This window comes from Haliotis rufescens, unplaced genomic scaffold, assembly GCF_023055435.1.
Source record: "Haliotis rufescens isolate VD_foot unplaced genomic scaffold, xgHalRufe1.0.p SCAF_9, whole genome shotgun sequence".
NCBI lineage: Eukaryota > Metazoa > Mollusca > Gastropoda > Lepetellida > Haliotidae > Haliotis > Haliotis rufescens.
Window position 1 is genome coordinate 8,384,634 of NW_025964383.1, and position 18,109 is coordinate 8,402,742.

General features: G+C 43.6%; 1 protein-coding gene across 1 annotated transcript in view; it reads right to left on the reverse strand.

The window, feature by feature from the left end:
* Positions 1–1,279: 1,279 nt before the first annotated feature.
* The window catches only part of LOC124148566 (filamin-A-like), a 59,076-nt gene continuing 42,246 nt past the window's right edge, over positions 1,280–18,109 (reverse strand). The window contains exons 7-22 of the mRNA XM_046519712.2: positions 16,030–16,212; positions 13,513–13,630; positions 12,854–12,985; positions 12,485–12,658; positions 12,138–12,239; positions 11,496–11,615; positions 10,706–10,879; positions 9,971–10,114; positions 8,913–9,038; positions 8,499–8,645; positions 7,961–8,065; positions 6,828–7,262; positions 6,079–6,366; positions 5,275–5,427; positions 4,974–5,144; positions 1,280–4,442 (exon numbers count right to left, since the gene is read on the reverse strand). Of these exons, the coding sequence (XP_046375668.1) occupies positions 4,201–4,442; positions 4,974–5,144; positions 5,275–5,427; positions 6,079–6,366; positions 6,828–7,262; positions 7,961–8,065; positions 8,499–8,645; positions 8,913–9,038; positions 9,971–10,114; positions 10,706–10,879; positions 11,496–11,615; positions 12,138–12,239; positions 12,485–12,658; positions 12,854–12,985; positions 13,513–13,630; positions 16,030–16,212 (2,814 nt within the window). The 3' untranslated portion in view covers positions 1,280–4,200. The remainder of the gene's footprint in view (positions 4,443–4,973; positions 5,145–5,274; positions 5,428–6,078; positions 6,367–6,827; positions 7,263–7,960; positions 8,066–8,498; positions 8,646–8,912; positions 9,039–9,970; positions 10,115–10,705; positions 10,880–11,495; positions 11,616–12,137; positions 12,240–12,484; positions 12,659–12,853; positions 12,986–13,512; positions 13,631–16,029; positions 16,213–18,109) is intronic.

The window sequence follows — 18,109 nt, forward strand, 5'->3', positions numbered from 1 at the left end:
ATGTTCTCCCAGTGATGGTGTCTGGATCAGTAGGCAGATGTTCTCCCAGTGATGTTGTCTGGATCAGTAGGCAGATGTTCTCCCAGTGATAGTGTCTGGATCAGTAGGCAGATGTTCTACCAGTGATGGTGTCTGGATCAGTAGGTAGATGTTCTACCAGTGATGGTGTCTGGATCAGTAGGTAGATGTTTTCCAAGTGATGGTGTCTGGATCAGTAGGCAGATGTTCTACCAGTTATGGTGTCTGGATCAGTAGGCAGATGTTCTCCCAGTGATGGTGTCTGGATCAGTAGGCAGATGTTCTACCAGTGATGGTGTCTGGATCAGTAGGTAGATGTTTTCCAAGTGATGGTGTCTGGATCAGTAGGCTGATGTTCTACCAGTGATGGTGTCTGGATCAGTAGGCAGATGTTCTACCAGTGATGGTGTCTGGATCAGTAGGTAGATGTTCTCCCAGTGATGGTGTCCTGATCAGTAGGCAGATGTTCTCCCAGTGATGATGTCCTGATCAGTAGGCAGATGTTCTCCCAGTGATGGTGTCCTGATCAGTAGGCAGATGTTCTCCCAGTGATGGTGTCCTGATCAGTAGGCAGATGTTTTCCAAGTGATGGTGTCCTGATCAGTAGGCAGATGTTCTCCCAGTGATGGTGTGGGGATCAGTAGGCAGATGTTCTCCAAGTGATGGTGTCAGGATCAGTAGGCAGATGTTCTACCAGTGATGGTGTCTGGATCAGTAGGTAGATGTTTTCCAAGTGATGGTGTCTGGATCAGTAGGCTGATGTTCTACCAGTGATGGTGTCTGGATCAGTCGGCAGATGTTCTACCAGTGATGGTGTCTGGATCAGTAGGCAGATGTTCTACCAGTGATGGTGTCTGGATCAGTAGGTAGATGTTCTCCCAGTGATGGTGTCCTGATCAGTAGGCAGATGTTCTCCAAGTGATGGTGTCAGGATCAGTAGGCAGATGTTCTCCCAGTGATGGTGTGGGGATCAGTAGGCAGATGTTCTCCAAGTGATGGTGTCCTGATCAGTAGGCAGATGTTCTCCCAGTGATGGTGTGGGGATCAGTAGGCAGATGTTCTCCAAGTGATGGTGTCCTGATCAGTAGGCAGATGTTCTCCAAGTGATGGTGTCCTGATCAGTAGGCAGATGTTCTCCCAGTGATGGTGTGGGGATCAGTAGGCTGATGTCTCCCAGTGATGGTGTCAGGATCAGTAGGCAGATAAATATAGTTTGAATTTCCAAAGTTGTTCCTGGATAGATGATGAAAGAGTAACAAGATTGTAAATAAGTCTTTATTTCAAAATAATTTGTTGTAGCTAAGTACGACATGCTATATCTGTGACAGCTAAACTACTACTAACGTTCCAAATGTAATATATTGCACACCTTACCACTCAACTATATAACCCTCAACACTCAGGATGGGCCTCTGGACGCTTGGCTTAAGTATCTCCCAACTGCTATATCCAGTGAATAGCTGCCTTGTGTTCAGTACATAGCTAACGTCCGTAAAAATATGCCTGGCAATGACATTTTCAGCTTCACCACAATAAATCATTATTATTTATAAGGCATTCATCCTTTTTGATGTGAATTCTTTAGAAACTTCAGATTTCACTTAAAATTTAAGAGAGTGTATAATTCTATGCTGCATTTAAGCCATATTTTAAATATCACAGTGAGGACAGATTCTCTCATTGGGACTGTGTGTGGAATCAAACCCATGTTTATGTGGTGTCTATTGGAGGCTTTAACCACCAGGCTATCCCATCAGCCTGGAGTGATGCTGATGTTGAGTCACAGCTCCCTGACACATGATTACAAGGAGGATCCAGCTTGGTAGTTTCACCTGTTTGGGAAAGAAGGAGCTGTGATCTCCCAGTTCTTCAGTTTCTCATGTTTTCACATTTTACGACATAATGGTTAGTACAAGTTTGGTGAGGCTATGTGGACAAACAATACCGATTTAACACCATAGTTGAACATATGACTTTAATCATATTAAGCTGCTATAATTCACAGATCTTATTTCTCTTTATGCTTATGGGGTGTACTTCATGCAGTTTATTTATTTGTTTCTGAATACTATGGAATACAGCAGAAGCGTGGCCTATTTAAACCGTTTAATTGAGTATTCGTACAAGGTTCAGCTGAATGTATTAACAGAGACATTGCGTGGCAAGCACTCAACAGTGATACCCTAACAACCTCAGTGGATGGTACAGCAGCGTGGCGTTGGGATAAGGAGTGCTCTCCCTTGCTTAGATAGTCTCTAAATGCACATACCTTTAACATGACATACAATGACAGACTACTGGAACTGCCACAGTACATGTCATATCTATGTTCAATATATATATCAACTAAGAACAGTACATGTCATATCTATGTTCAATACATCAACTCAGAATAGTACACGTCTCGGATCAATTGTAGATGAACCATTATCAAATTAGGAACCAGTAAACCGTATTTTGTGAGTATTTCTTCCAACCTAGTGTTGAAGAAAGCAGTAAATACATCAGCTCCTAGTATAGCACTGTCTAGTTGCTTAACTGCTTCAGGGCCCTAACCCTGCATACAATTCAAATACAAATATCAATAGGTTAATATATTTTAATTCTCTTAACAGTCTAATATTTAAAAAATGTATATGTCAATGGTACATTCAGAAAATTGAAGAAAAAACACCATTTATTATTGTTGGGGAGGAAGACACCAAGAATTGACATCGCTCATTGTCGCAATATGGGGACTTAAACCCAGGTAAAGTTAATGTAGAGACAACACTTATACCTGTAGACTACCCATCTTGTACTCCTTCATGAAAACTGAGGGAGTGTTGTGCATTTCAGTTAAAAAGCTTTTGAAATTAAGATGTTTCTTTGTCTGAATCGATTCATGGTTATAACATTTATTTCTATTCTGAAAGATCCAGTAGGTAAAGCTGGATAATGTATGATGGAGTGAAGTCCCTGGAACAGCCATGCGAATACATTAGAAGCAGCTCGAAACATAGATCACAGATTAAGTAGCTGTCGTACATAAATAACAGCTGCATATTAAAATACCAGCTGCAAGAACTGCATATCACAACTAATATTTGAAAGAATCATAAAAATCTTAAAAAACACAACATTGACACAGGGGTATGTAAAGTTGACCAAATTGGTTCCAATTTGTGATATATACATAAATAGCACCAGGCAGCAGTCTTGATCTGGAAGGCATGTTTTGTCTATACTGTGGATAAAATTGAGATTCCATTTCAAAGAGACAAAGTTTTGATAGTCTCAATCCTACAAAATAACCTTTCAGTTACATTTGGCAGAAACATAAATCACCTTGAAAGCGAATATGCCCTTTGAGTTGAGTCTGGGGACAGGAAGTCTATGATTATTTTGATGGTTGTTTAAGCAGGATTTCGTGTCCTCTTTGGGAAATAAGCCTGCGTATCACTCGTACAGCTCTCTTAACAACAATACACTCCTTAAAGGCCCTGCTCAGCCATACCCTTGAGATCATAATATCAGTGGTTTGTACAGCAAATGTGCTCTTTATGAATACCAGGGGAGGAAGCATGTTCCTGTGTATGGTGACCTATTATCAACACAATGGTTAGGTTCCAGAAAACTCTGACAGCAGCTGATATGTAAGAACTTGCAAACAGATGTGGTCGCAACTGGTCTTTATGGCCAGATAAAAAATCAGTGAGTATGATTTTGCGCCGTTTTTGTCAATATTCCAGCAATGTCATGGCGAGGGACACCAGAAATGGACTTCACACATTGTACCCTTGTGGGGAATCAACCCAGGCATTTGGCGTGTTGAGCGAAAGCTTAAACCGCTAGCCTACCTCACCGCCCAAAAGTTAAGAGTTTGATTTTGACTACTTCAATATTACTGGTTGCTGGTATGGGCCCAACAGGTTTATCTGATTCGTTTGTTGAAAGTTTAAGGTTGGGGCAGTATTGGCCAGGAATGAGCAACCACCCAGCACAATCTAGGTAGGGTCAGTAGCCAAAGATGGGCCCTTGCTCGTAACACAATCATAGAAAAAATGTACAGGTTTAATCCACATGCCATTGGCTTCAAACTTCCTGTATCCAAGTAGGCACAATGATAACCATAGCTGATGTTCAACACCAAGAGGTATACGCTCTCCTTGTGACAGATCTCTCGGTGTGGTTTGGCAGTGTTCAGTACAACACATCCCGAGGGGAGGGGGGTTTGGAGAAGTTGCTGGTCACACTCCCGTCACGCTGTAGCCTGTATAACTCATCCTTGTTCCTAGCCAGGAGAACTGTGTAGGGGCTCCCCGTGATGTGATGTCCGGACCACTGGACGTAGATGGTGTAGATGCCAGGCTCCACTGGGTTGTAGAAGGCTTGGTACAGCTTGTCCTTCTGACTGGCCTTCCTCATCTTCACGTGGAAAGCACCTGCACATAGAGGACACTTTGTATTGGTAGGACGTGTTGTTATGCAGGTTACTGATGCTATGGCAATACACCAACTGTACCAGATACAACTCACATGGAAACAAAATATTGTTTGTCAAAACTTACTTTTTTGTCTCAGACAAAAGGGTTATGATTTACTTCAGATGAGCATTTTTAAAGCAATCCAAACCTGAAATTATCATCATGCCATCTGACCAAGATTCGCAAGACTCACATCCTGAAGCGTGTTTACAGTATAATAATCTCACTACAACATGTCTATGTTAAAGTGTACAATTGGGTGAAAATAGTCAAAGAGCTAAAATTGCTTATCACTCCAAGTGAAGTTAAACAAACCTATGTCATCTCCCGTACTTCAGTACAAGACTGCTTTTTGAAACACTGTCTATTGCACGAACGTGTAAAGCAAGACCATCCTCGATTACCCAGGTTATTTAATATAAATTTTATTACGATATAGAGATAATATGCACTGGATAATCAAGGATGTGCAAAGCACTGCCTACCCACCTTTCGGCCCCATGATGCGGACTCTCAACTCGCCCGCACCAGCTCCTGTTGTGTCCACCCAGAAGTGGGAGCGGAAGTCGTTCATCAGACCTGGTCCTTCCAGCCCTGGACCCCACACCTTCACATCACCCAGCGTGATGCTAGCTCTGATGTCGATAGCATATGGACTGCCTGCAGGGGTACACACAAAACATACCCGTGAATATGAACCTGAATGTTGATAATACCAACATCAACAATAAATGAATGGACACTATTTTGGAAAGCGAAACGATTTTGTATCCCAGATCAGGGTACGTACCCATGATATGTTCGTTGTCGTACTTGATCTCTACAATGTGCCTTCCTGTTGTGCTAGGTGTCACCTTTAACCTCCTGGTACCGTCAAAGTTGTCGATCAGTTTGCATGGGACTGGTTCCCTGCGTGGCCCTGTGCACTTGACAGTCAGCTCGCCTGTTGGGAGTAACATATAGACCCGTGAAGAAAATGACTAAGATACGACAAACTCAAAATGTGTACTTACAGTGCCAGGATCAGAACATCAGCACACTTTCACAGAGACTTGCATCACTGGGGGGGGGGGGGGGGGGGGGGGGGGATTTTTATTGAAAAACCTTTTGTTCCCAAATATTCCTGAACAAAATAATTTTGTTTGAAACTGAAAAATATAAGAAACTGCCTGCCACAAAAAATAACCTTGTTGCAAGTTCAGTTTCAGGGTTTTAATTAAAAACATATCTGGTTTTATAGCTGTAGCTGAAAAAATATCTAACCTTGATATGAAATCACACGACACACACACACACATGCACAAAATGCAAAACACAAAACGGCACAGACTCTGCCATCCCCCCCCCCCCCCATCCATTTTCTAGTTGACGTCCAGGGTTAATGTCCTCTACCCTTGCCAAGCTGTTCCAGCTATCAAGACAACACCAATGGCTTGTAATCTTTATCTTTATATTGATACGCGTCCTTTTGGTGCACACGTTCATACAATAGCTGAATTAGTAGGCTAGAGGACATGACACAACTGTGCCCAGAGCGGCAGTAGTTGGCCAGATGGGCAGGGGTCTGTAGTACGAGTGCAGTAGCCTGACGTACCTGGGCCAGCTTCCCGAGGGTCAATCCTGAGATCCAGATCCTTGCCCAGGACTCCACCCTTTGCCCAGTCGCCGGTCAGGGCTACACGCTTTGGCTGAGGGGGACTGCGGACATTCACCCTGAATGGTGACCCCTTGAGCGGATGGTCATTCCACTTGAGTTTGAGAAGGTATGCCCCGGGCTCTCTGGGCGTGTAGTCGCACTTGTACACCCTGGGTCGGACTGACTCCACGTGGACAGGGACACGCTTACCATTACTGGCCTTCGTGAGGTCTGCATCGGGAATACCTGCAAAGTAAAGCTTCGTGTTATAAAAAGCGGAATGCTGCTGTATGAGATTGTGTACACCGCTGTGAACAAAATACTATTACCTCAATACGACCTGTACTTGTTATTTTGTTGTCATCAACAGCTATGTCACGGGGGCCTGTAAATAATTAAATCTAGTCTAGAGGTTGATAATATTGGCAACGTCTCATGCCATCGAGGTACGCTTTCACTCATGTCACTGATCCGCCTCTTGGGTTACTGGGGGGCAATTCTGTCCTACATCTCCACAGGGTCACTGGTATTTAACGAACCTGGACCAGAGCAACCAGTAGAAAGTTATTAACGTACGGTCTATGTGGGTCACCAATCCAAGTTTTATTCATATATCTTTTCACAAGTTTGGGTGCTATAACTTACCCGAGCATAAAATACATATCTGGAAACGAATGTTAACATTTTGGCATAATACCGATACTCACCATCTCCTGCCTTTGAACCGTCAACGTAGAAAGTAGCTGGCTGATCCACGTTCGCTTCTTTGAGTCCCCGACCACTGAGGACCACCTTGAGCGGCCCCCTAGCCTTGGGTGAAATGGGGACACTCTCCGTGGGTGGGTAGTATTTGGTAGCTTCCACAATAGGTGTGGCCACCATCACTGAGGAGGGTCGTGACGGTGGGCGGTAGATGGCAGGCTCTGAGCCATGGATGCTCACTCGATAGGGGTCGCCGTTCATGGAGCCTGCGAATGACGACTTGGGGGATACTGGATCAGGTCGTTTCAGTGGCACCTGCACCAGTCGGACGTTTGGGTATACCTCCGGCTCGGGCTCATTCGGTCGGTGAGTTGCGTAGCCCATGTAAGGCGATCTCTGAAGTGGAAAGCCGCCCCACCGAACGTGAATGTCATGCTTGCCTGCAAGAAAACATAGGTTCAGTAGATGGAATTAAAATACTGAAACAATTGATTGAAAATGAAATTATAACGGAGCATGAATACAGGGATCTTTGTGGGTGTCGTATAAGGTCAGTGAGTGAGTGAGTATGGTTTTACGCCGCTTTTAGCAATATTCCAGCAATATCACGGCGTGGGACACCAGAAATGGGCTTCACACATTGTACCCATGTCGGGAATCGAACCCGGGTCTTCGGCGTGACGAGCGAACGCTTTAACCACTAGGCTACCTGACCGCCCCGTGTCGTATAAGGAAGTTTAGAAAGAGGGTCATGGCTTCTTGAAGATGAGAACCTGCTGATGAGAGTATGATGTATAAATGTAATCGGCCCGATGGGTTTGTACAGAAGTATCATAGTGTCTCTACTCTGCTTCCTGGTATAAAAGGAACCGCAGAAGTTGAGCACCAAAATGTTTTAGTAGTTTTATATTAAAATACTGGAGCATTTAATTGGCAGTCACATCTTCGTGGAACATGAACATGGAACTTTATTCGTGTCAACTTTATAGAAATTTAAACAAGAGACATCGCTAAAAGACGATAAGGAAATTGACACAGAGCGTCGTGGCTTCTTGAAGTATGCGCACATGATGGTTATAATGAGGTGTGGGTCATGATGGGCCTACGAACGGTACAAAAGTCTCTTAAGTGTCTCTACCTTGTTCCCTGGGGGTGAAGATGACGGTGTTTCTGCCATCGTTCCTCTGGTCCACGGCTACAGGGATCTTTCCAGACGGACCCCGAACCTCCGCGGTCAGTTCCCCTGTGGGTAAAACACTGGGATAGAGACTGATCATATATATCTAGAGACGTCAGTTAAAAAAAATAGAGTTAGTGTCGTAGATTTCTAATTGAAGGGACATTTCTACGTAATCCGAAACGATTTAGTTTGGAACGATACCGATAGAAGGGGTTATAAGTATTTTAGTGTTTATATGAGTATTCCATACCATTGCGATGCATGTTGCTGTACCGGTATAGAAGAACTCAAAATCCAAATACTTACGTAAATGGGTACTTTTATTATATTCAAAATATTATAATATTATTTGATATTTCTCCGAAATCTTGTTATTAAATAACTACATGCTACAATTGTGTTGAAGTATTCGTTTTTAAAAATGGCGATAATGATTATAATGATGTTGGTGTCTGTTTCGCCTCCATGTTGTACAATATCATTGGAAACAGGTTACCTGGCCCAGCCTCGGAGGCATCAAACGGAAGCTGCTTCTCCTTGTCAACTACCAATGGGATGACGCCTTTGTCGTCCACGAAAGGGCGCCACCCCCCAGACACTCGCACACTGAAGGGATCAACCACCATAGGTTTGAATGGGCTTTCTGTAAAACGATACATTGATGTCGGATGGGTTAACTAAGAATGTCTAGGTTCCACAGAACCTGTATTGCCATAGAACATATCCACGTAGCAACACACATGCATTTTGTATTTTATGCTATTTTTGCGTTCACATTTTACAGTTTTCAAACATCATAGAAAGATTGTACAAATTGTTATGTGATATATTTGTTTGCATCGTTTGACTGATAAAGACATCAAGTCGAACGGAAATAGAGAATTAGAGGGAAACGTGCGCACAGACTGACCTTCAATGTCCTTGCCGTCGACCCTGACATTGATGAGGTGTTTACCCTTCTCTGCCGGCGTGTAATGCACCCTCAGTGTGTTGTCTGGCTGGGGGTCAATCATACTCTTGATGGGGTAGGTGGGACCTGAAGCGTCATGTCAAAAGTCAGCCAGAGACGTTAGCTCTGCAGCAGGTCACATAAGCAGGGAACGTCTATACGCCACACAACAGGACGTTTTAGTTGGCTTGTTGTATAACGCCGCAATCAGCAATATTCCAGCTATATGACGGCGGTAAATGTAAATAATCGAGCCTGCAACAGACAATCCAGTGTGATTGACATCATCAGCATCGATCCACGCAGTTTGGATATGCATCTACCAAGTCATGCATCATTCAAGTCAGCGAGTTTGACCACCTGATCCCGCTAGTCGTCACTTACGACACGCATAGTCACCTTTTACCACAAGCATGTGTGCTGAAGACCTTTTCTGACCCAGATCTTCACGGGTGGACGTTTCAGAGTCCTGAAGTATAATTGACCTAAGAACTGGATATCCTACACATGTGTATGGCCCGGTGGCGTTTACTCTTATATTGCATAAAGATGAGTCACTTAATTCTGGGACAGCCTCCGTGGTCTAGTGGTAGCACGTCTGCCCGAGGAGCAGAAGGTCGGGGGTTCGATGGGGTCTAAAGCAAGGACTGGGTGGCTCGGAGTCAGTATACATGTTAAATTGCGGCATGGTATCTCAGTGGGCACGCACTATAAAATGCGCCCGGAGTAGTAAATGCAGTCACACGCACGCGCGCGTACATGCACATCGCTAGTTAAGTGCAATAATCTTGAACACGACGTTAAATCCCATTTTACCTCACCTCACTTAATTCTGGTATGATTTATTCTACAACAATATTTTAATAAAGCAAACCATTTTTGCTTCTCTAAAAACATGTTACATTATAACAGCACACTGACTTTCATTGATCCTCCCTGATTTTTTAAAACAAATTTCCGATATCACACAACAAATCACCGAACCATTCCATGCAAGGCACGGTACAACCCCTGCCTACCATGTACGTTGACAGACACGTTGCCGGGGAAGCCTCGGGGGTCGACAGTGAAGGTGGCGGGTCTGTCCACGATGGCTCGCTCCAGCCCCTCCCCTGAGGCTACTGGAGACTGCAGCTCATCTATCTCCTGGATGAAGGGGGAGCCTGTGGAGGAGACGACAGAGGGATGGACGTTGTGACATTATTGTCAGTATATCTCACTCAGCATTATAACTGTTGCAGCACGCTGATTCGTCAGTCCACGTTAAATGTTTTCATTTTTCGCGAGGTTTTCCATAGCAACGTCAAGTCATACGATCACTTGTTAATAATTCAACATGACATCCATGGTCCCTGACGTCATAGGTTTTGTAGGCCCTTATAGTTAAACAGGGCATATTTCTTCATTTTAATCAGGAAATTCATATTTTTTTCTACATTTTCTGAGTAAAATGGACTATATCGTACAAGGAATTACAACTCGCAACTCGGCATAACGAAGTATCTGTCCTTCGCCAAGGCGAGGTTTTACAACATTAATTGATTCAGGAAAGATGATCCGTAGTTCTCTTAATGATAACCCAAACTTTATGTACACCATCTGTTACGCTCGAATAACGCCTGGGCCGACTTGCACAAAGCAATCTTAGCGCTAAGATGATCGTAACTCCCATACTTTAACATAGGCTTACAATAGTCATTGCACTAAGATCGCTTTGTGCAAGTGTCCCCAGGCCAATCTCTCCAGTCTCTTACCTTTGACTGGTTGGCCGTCGAAATGCAGCCAGATCTTGTAGACACCTGGTCCCTTAGGTTTGAAGGTGACCCTGTATATTCCTGGCTTGTCCTTCTTCACCTTGCCAGGGTACCGCAGACCATTGTGTGTGACCTCAGCCTCAAGTCGACCATCCCCGACCTTCGTGCAGTCCGCTGGTAGACACGTGAAGACAGCTGATTATCATGGTATATCAAAGCATAGCAAAACCATACAAAATACTCCAGTTTATGTTCTACACTATGGACGGCTGTGGATGTAGGTGGGGTATGTTGTGTCCCTGTATATGTCATGTTGTAATGAGATATGTCCATTGTAACGTGGTTTACGATTCTTGCTGAGAATATGTTTGATGAAGAAGCATTCACGGCCTCATTAAAGCTTTCAAAAAGTCTTATGGTAGACATGTGGACATTTCCAAATTTGAAGCATCAGTGACAAGAATGATATCCGATGCATTTCCCTTTTTTGACTTGCACCACATGTTCCCGTGGTTAATTTTAGGTGAACAATTGACTTGCCTTTGCATGTGTTTGTGCTGGGTGCCAGGACACGCTCACATTTAGCGAACATCTGATATCATTATTATTTGATAGTCATTCATAAACACATGCTCATGATATATTCGGAATCGTACAATCGATCGATTCTGCATTTGGGGGGATATCTTATGAATATGGAAAGGGTTTAGTCGCTTTTATTTCCATGTGTTGAGCTGCTAACATTTATTAAGCATCCCCACTAAGCCTGTATGACCTGTATGTCCCTTACCGATGAGTTGTGGAGCGCTGGTGATGGTGCCGTCCTGCATGCCGTACACCTGGATGTCGGAGGAGTCGGTGATGTGGCAGATGAAGGGCCCGCCGGTCATGTAGTCGATCTCCCAGTCACCTAGTACCAAAGCATAAGTCAGTACCAAAGGGTACAACCATACATACCCGCATCTGGTGAGACCAGGAGCGCAAGGCAATCTCACCTTATACTATTGTTACTTCAAAACAACTTAACATAGTCCAGGACTAGAAGTGGGACAAGGAGTATATTTGTGCACGTTACCACGTTGTGTACTGACCGAATTGCGTCAGGCATCATATAAAAGCGGTGAAAAACCATACTCACTCATTCTGAGTCATGAAAGGGTCTTTGGCCGAAGCCGTTAGAATGTGGGTTACATAAACAGTCAAACACCGTTGTGACGAACTTTAATGTATCGAACTTCCGGTTGTCTCGAAGTAAAAGCTTGGTCCCTGCGTATTCATTATTTTTCGGTTGTGTCGAACTTCGGGAAACTCGAAGTATTTACCAAGGTCCCTTTAACTTCGACACAACGATGTTTGACTGTATTGGAATAGATAGGAGTTGATGTCAATGGTACAACGGTATGAATGGTGAAGTTTTAGTCGGTTAGCGTACAGGAAGACTTTATCTTGAACAGCCCGTTCTCCCGCTCAATCGTCGTGGTGAACACAGCCTTCCTCTGCCGCTCCTCGGGGTCCGAGCTGTGGAAGTCCGAGTCTGTAACACACGACAACGTCTACGATGAGACTTGCAACAGGTAACACCGTACTATGTCAATGATGCCACAATATTTCGTTGAAAGCGTCATCTTACTGTTACTCCTGTCGTCGTAACAACATTTTACACTATCAGCATCTAAACACCATGTATACATTTAGCAAGTTGTAGTCACTTGTTATTTCCTACCACATAGAGCTAATTAGCCGTGGTATAACTAACATATTACCACATGTCACACTTACCTCTGACCTCCGCCCTGTTGAAATGGACGTTGATGGAGTAGGCACCGGCCTCGTAGGGGCTGTAGGTGACCCTGTACATGCCCTTAGTAGACTGTGTGATGGTCACGGGGACCTTCCTGCCCTGGTGGGTGATGTCCACCCCAACTTCACCGTCACCAGCACGGGTGCAGTCCACTGAAGGAGAACAGATGGCCATGTACACCATTCTTGCAGTAGATTCATGCCCATTTGAAATGGAATCAGCTGACAGTGCCAATGAACAGTATGGATCATGAAGTCTTTGAAGTTGGTAGAAGGGATAATGTACACACACCGCAATTTTCATTTTTTTTCGTGAAAAAGATTTATGTGTAATGTGAGCAACAGTACCTTTGAACTCCTGCATTTTGGCCACGCCGCCTCCTTTGAGCTCACACACTCGGACCTGGGAGGGGTCACACACGTCAATAGGGCAGCCGTCGATGAGACGGTTGTTGTAGTAAAGATCGACCCGCCATCGACCTGTCGATTAGAAGGGTTTACATAAAGATCGTCATGCACATGCACTTATGACTTTGTTTTGTTTGTTGTTTAACGCCGCACTCAGCAGTATTCAGCTATATGACGGCGGTCTGTATATAATCGAGTCTGGACCAGACAATCTAGTGATTGACATCATAAGCATGGATCCACGCATGTATTTATGACTCAACTTTTAAATGAACTATTAAATATGTTTTAAGTTTTGTGTTCCAGTTTTATAAAGCTATTATGTTTTCGAACTTATTAAATGAAATACTTTCATTTTCTTTACAAGAAACGCTGGTATGCGTTTGAAAATGTGTTCCTTATAAAAAAAGTATTAGTTATGCTCACAAACGGATTTTCAAAAGTTTCAAGGATATTTCATGAAATGAAGCGATGGTTCTGTGGTGCTACCAAGTCGTTGTGTCCTGTATTATGCTTTGATACATCACTACTTCCCAGTGGTCGTACCCATGAACCGTCATGTTCCCTACATATGGTCAAACATTCCAGACACTACTGACCAATCTCCGACGGCATGAACTGCGCAGTGTAGTGTCCGTCACCGGTCATCTTGATGATCCGTCCACTCGGGGCCTCAGCCTCCACGCGGATCTTCTCGGGGTCAAACGGAGGGGACATCTGGACATAGAAGAACCACATGTGAAGTTCCAGTGAGTGAGTGAGTGAGTGAGTGAGTGGGTCGATTGGTGGGTGGGTGAGTGACAGGATATACGGTTCAATCAGATACGGAAAAATAATTTGATAGAAAACGAATTCTGACGAAGGAATGGTCATATATGTATGCCTTTGCATCTAGAAGCATTCCAGAAGTTGAAAAAGAAAACTTTTCGGAACTGTTATCAAATTGGTCATATGACTGAAAAATGTCATTTTATATATATGCTAAAATGGCGGCTTTTGGAGGTTTCCAGGGAGTATTTTACTACTGTATAACCATTAGCATGACCTTGACCTATTCTTATGAGATGTAGGCAAAGATAAGACATGGTCACTAGACTGTGAATACTTGAAAGAACGAACTGTTTCGTCCAATTTAACGAGGCGCAAATGAATTGTGGATTACGTGTATGTGACTCATGGTGACTTCTCTTGATAGCAACACCAACACATGGTCGTCATCTTGATTAAAAAATTCGATAATGTAAAATACACAGAGTTTAGCAATACTGCAATTGATGCTGTCCTTAAACGACCAACTGATAGAAACTAATTAATAGTCACATGTACAAGACTTACTTTACCTTTCCCGTCTTTAGAAATAACTACAACTCGACACCAATGATCAATACATAGCCAATAGCCCCCACAAAGATACCTTACAGTCAATGTTCACCCCACAGAGGCAGCTTAGAGTCAATGGTCACCCCAGAGAGGTACCTTAGAGTCAATGATCACCCCCCAGAGGTACATTAGAGCCAATGATCACTCCCCAGAGGTACCTTAGAGTCAATGATCACCCCAGAGAGGTACCTTACAGTCAATGATCACCCCACAGAGATACCTTAGAGTCAATGATCACCCAACAGAGGTACCTTAGAGTCAATGATCACCCCACAGAGGTACATTAGAGTCAATGATCACCCCACAGAGGTACCTTAGAGTCAATGATCATCCCACAGAGGTACATTAGAGTCAATGATCACCCCACAGAGGTACCTTAGAGTCAATGATCACCCCAGAGAGGTACATTAGAGTCAATGATCACCCCACAGAGGTACCTTAGAGTCAATGATCACTTCCACATGGTACCTTAGAGTCAATGATCACCCCACAGAGGTACCTTATAGTCAATGATCACCCCACAGAGGTACCTTAGAGTCAATGATCACCCCACAGAGGTAACTTAGAGTCAATGATCACCCCAGAGAGGTACCTTAGAGTCAATGGTCACCCCACAGAGGTACCTTATAGTCAATGATCACCCCCACATGGTACCTTAGAATCAATGATCACCCCACAGAGGTACCTTATAGTCAATGATCACCCCACAGAGGTACCTTAGAGTCAATGATCACCCCACAGAGGTACATTAGAGTCAATGATCACCCCACAGAGTTACCTTGGAGTCAATGATCACCCCCACATGGTACCTTAGAATCAATGATCACCCCCCAGAGGTACCTTAGAGTCAATGATCACCCCCACATGGTACCTTAGAGTCAATGATCACCCCACAGAGGTACCTTAGAGTCAATGAACACCCCCACATGGTACCTTAGAGTCAATGATCACCCCACAGAGGTACCTTATAGTCAATGATCACCCCACAGAGGTACCTTAGAGTCAATGATCACCCCACAGAGGTACCTTAGAGTCAATGATCACCCCAGAGAGGTACCCTAGAGTCAATGGTCACCCCACAGAGGTACCTTATAGTCAATGATCACCCCCACATGGTACCTTAGAATCAATGATCACCCCACAGAGGTACCTTATAGTCAATGATCACCCCACAGAGGTACCTTAGAGTCAATGATCACCCCACAGAGGTACATTAGAGTCAATGATCACCCCACAGAGTTACCTTGGAGTCAATGATCACCCCCACATGGTACCTTAGAATCAATGATCACCCCCCAGAGGTACCTTAGAGTCAATGATCACCCCCACATGGTACCTTAGAGTCAATGATCACCCCACAGAGGTACCTTATAGTCAATGATCACCCCACAGAGGTACCTTAGAGTCAATGATCACCCCCCATAGTAACCTTAAAGTCAATGATCACCCGACATACTTACCTTAGTTTCTATGATCACTCCTCATAATTACCTTAGAGTCAATGATCACCCCACATGGTACCTAAGAGTCAATGATCACCCATCATGGTACCTGAGTGTCAATGATCACCCAACATGGTACCTGAGAGTAATTGATCACCCCATATAATTACCTTAGAGTCTATGATCACCCGACATAATTACCTCAGAGTCGATGATCACCCCACATAATTACCCTAGAGTCAATGATCACCCCACATAGTTACCTTAGAGTCAATGATCACCCTACATAATTACCTTAGAGTCAATGATCACCCCTACTGAGTATGTATCAAACTTGTACGACTCCATCTGCAGGTCGACTCTGGGATTGACGTTGTTGGTGGTGGTGCCGGGTGACTTGACAAGATGGAAGGATGGCGCTTGCGAGCTGATGGTGGGGGCGTGGGTGGAGCTCATCTCGTCTTCATACATGTTAACCTGCAACACAAACAGGCAATGTGTACTGTGCAGAGGCACTGCGTACCAACCTCAAAGACAGGGCATATTCCTATGCTCTGATGTAGACAAGGTGCTAGGCAGGCAACACACCACATGCCATTCAATCATATGTCATATGACATGCAAGTATGATCATCATACGCTGCAAAACGCGGAATTATGCAAATCGTATGAAGACCTATTATTTGAGTGTGTGTATCATACTATTTTTACCACCGTTTAATGCCGATATATCGTACATAATGTAAAAACATTTATTCTAAGTATTCCATATACGACACTGATGTATCATATGTTCAGTTGCATCTGGTATCTCAAACAAAACCTGCATACATTTCCTCTGCATATATTGTGTTGCTCTGACAGTTCACTGTGAAGTCTGTGGATGGTGGCTACAACATACAGACGACAACATAGGTTGTTGAGGTTGTTGGGTTGCATCTTAGTGTAAGGGTCTAATGAATTATTTATGTAGCAGAGGACTATTTCATAACGCTCTTTCCACATCTTAGTATGGGCGCAATAGGAATAAAGAAATTGATATTAATAAAAGCGACAAAACCACTTCCTTAGTCATATGAAATATATTGCACAATTCCGACTATATCACAAACATGTGTTTATGAATTACTATCAAGTAGTAATGACACCGGGTGTTCGTGAAAAGGTGAACCCCCGTCACAAACACACGGAAAGGCAAGTCAACTGTTAACCTAAAAAATGCGAGACTTATTTCGTCCTCGTACCTCGTCTTCCCAATGCATAAGAAACACTGCAAACCTTTTGTAAACAATGTTTCAAGTACCAATTTTGTTGTTATGTTTTGTTTGTGTCCTTGTTTAACTTTTTGTAAGACATCATGTACATGTCATTATAATACGTGACGCAAGTTTGCATTGGTTACATTATAAAACCGCACAATTTTTTGTTTTTCTTTCGCATTACATTAAATAAACGCGAGAAAACCCTTTCCGTATTCATAAGAAACCTCTGACAAATATCGATCGATTGTACGATTTCGACTTTATCATGAGCCGTTTGATGAAGCACAATAAAAATGTTGATACCAGGTGTTCGCGAAAAGGTGAGTGCGTCCTGTCCCAGAGCTGGCTCCCGTCACAAACACATGCAAGGCAAGTCAATTGTTCACCTGACAAAACGCGGGAACATTTGATAAATTTCAAAATAGGGAATTGCCTCTGACATCATTTTTGTCACTGATTCTGAAATTTGGAAATGTCCTCCTCATGTCTACCATAATGTTTCTGAGAGCATCACATATTTAAGCCGTTATCGGAATATTTAATACCCATCTGCTAATAACAGCTGGCCATCACTACTGCATTCAGACACAGTACATATACATGTATAGACTTCCACATACAAAAACGTATTGTTATTGTGTGCGCATATATAACTGTCGTACATGTATAGAACAGTATGATATATCAATTGTTCGTCTTGTTCTGCAACATGGTATTTCACTTACAAGGCAGGTGTCTGGTTTAAGGATTGTACAACCAGCAATGTCATTATTACTGGACATGCTTCAGCAAGCACTGGGCAGACATCTGTGTGAGGTGAGCTGTGCTCTATCCCCGACAGGAGGAATGCACCGCAGATAAACCGTCCTCCTGGGGAAACTACACAGGAGACATTCGTAACAACCAGCGTCTCACACCCATGTCCCAAGCTGAACACTCTCACTGACATGTGAGCTGTGCTGTATCCCCGACAGGCGGAATGTACCGCAGATAAACCGTCCTCCTGGGGAAACTACACAGGAGACATTCGTAACAACCAGCGTCTCACACCCATATCCCAAGCTGAACACTCTCACTGACATGTGAGCTGTGCTGTATCCCCGACAGGATGG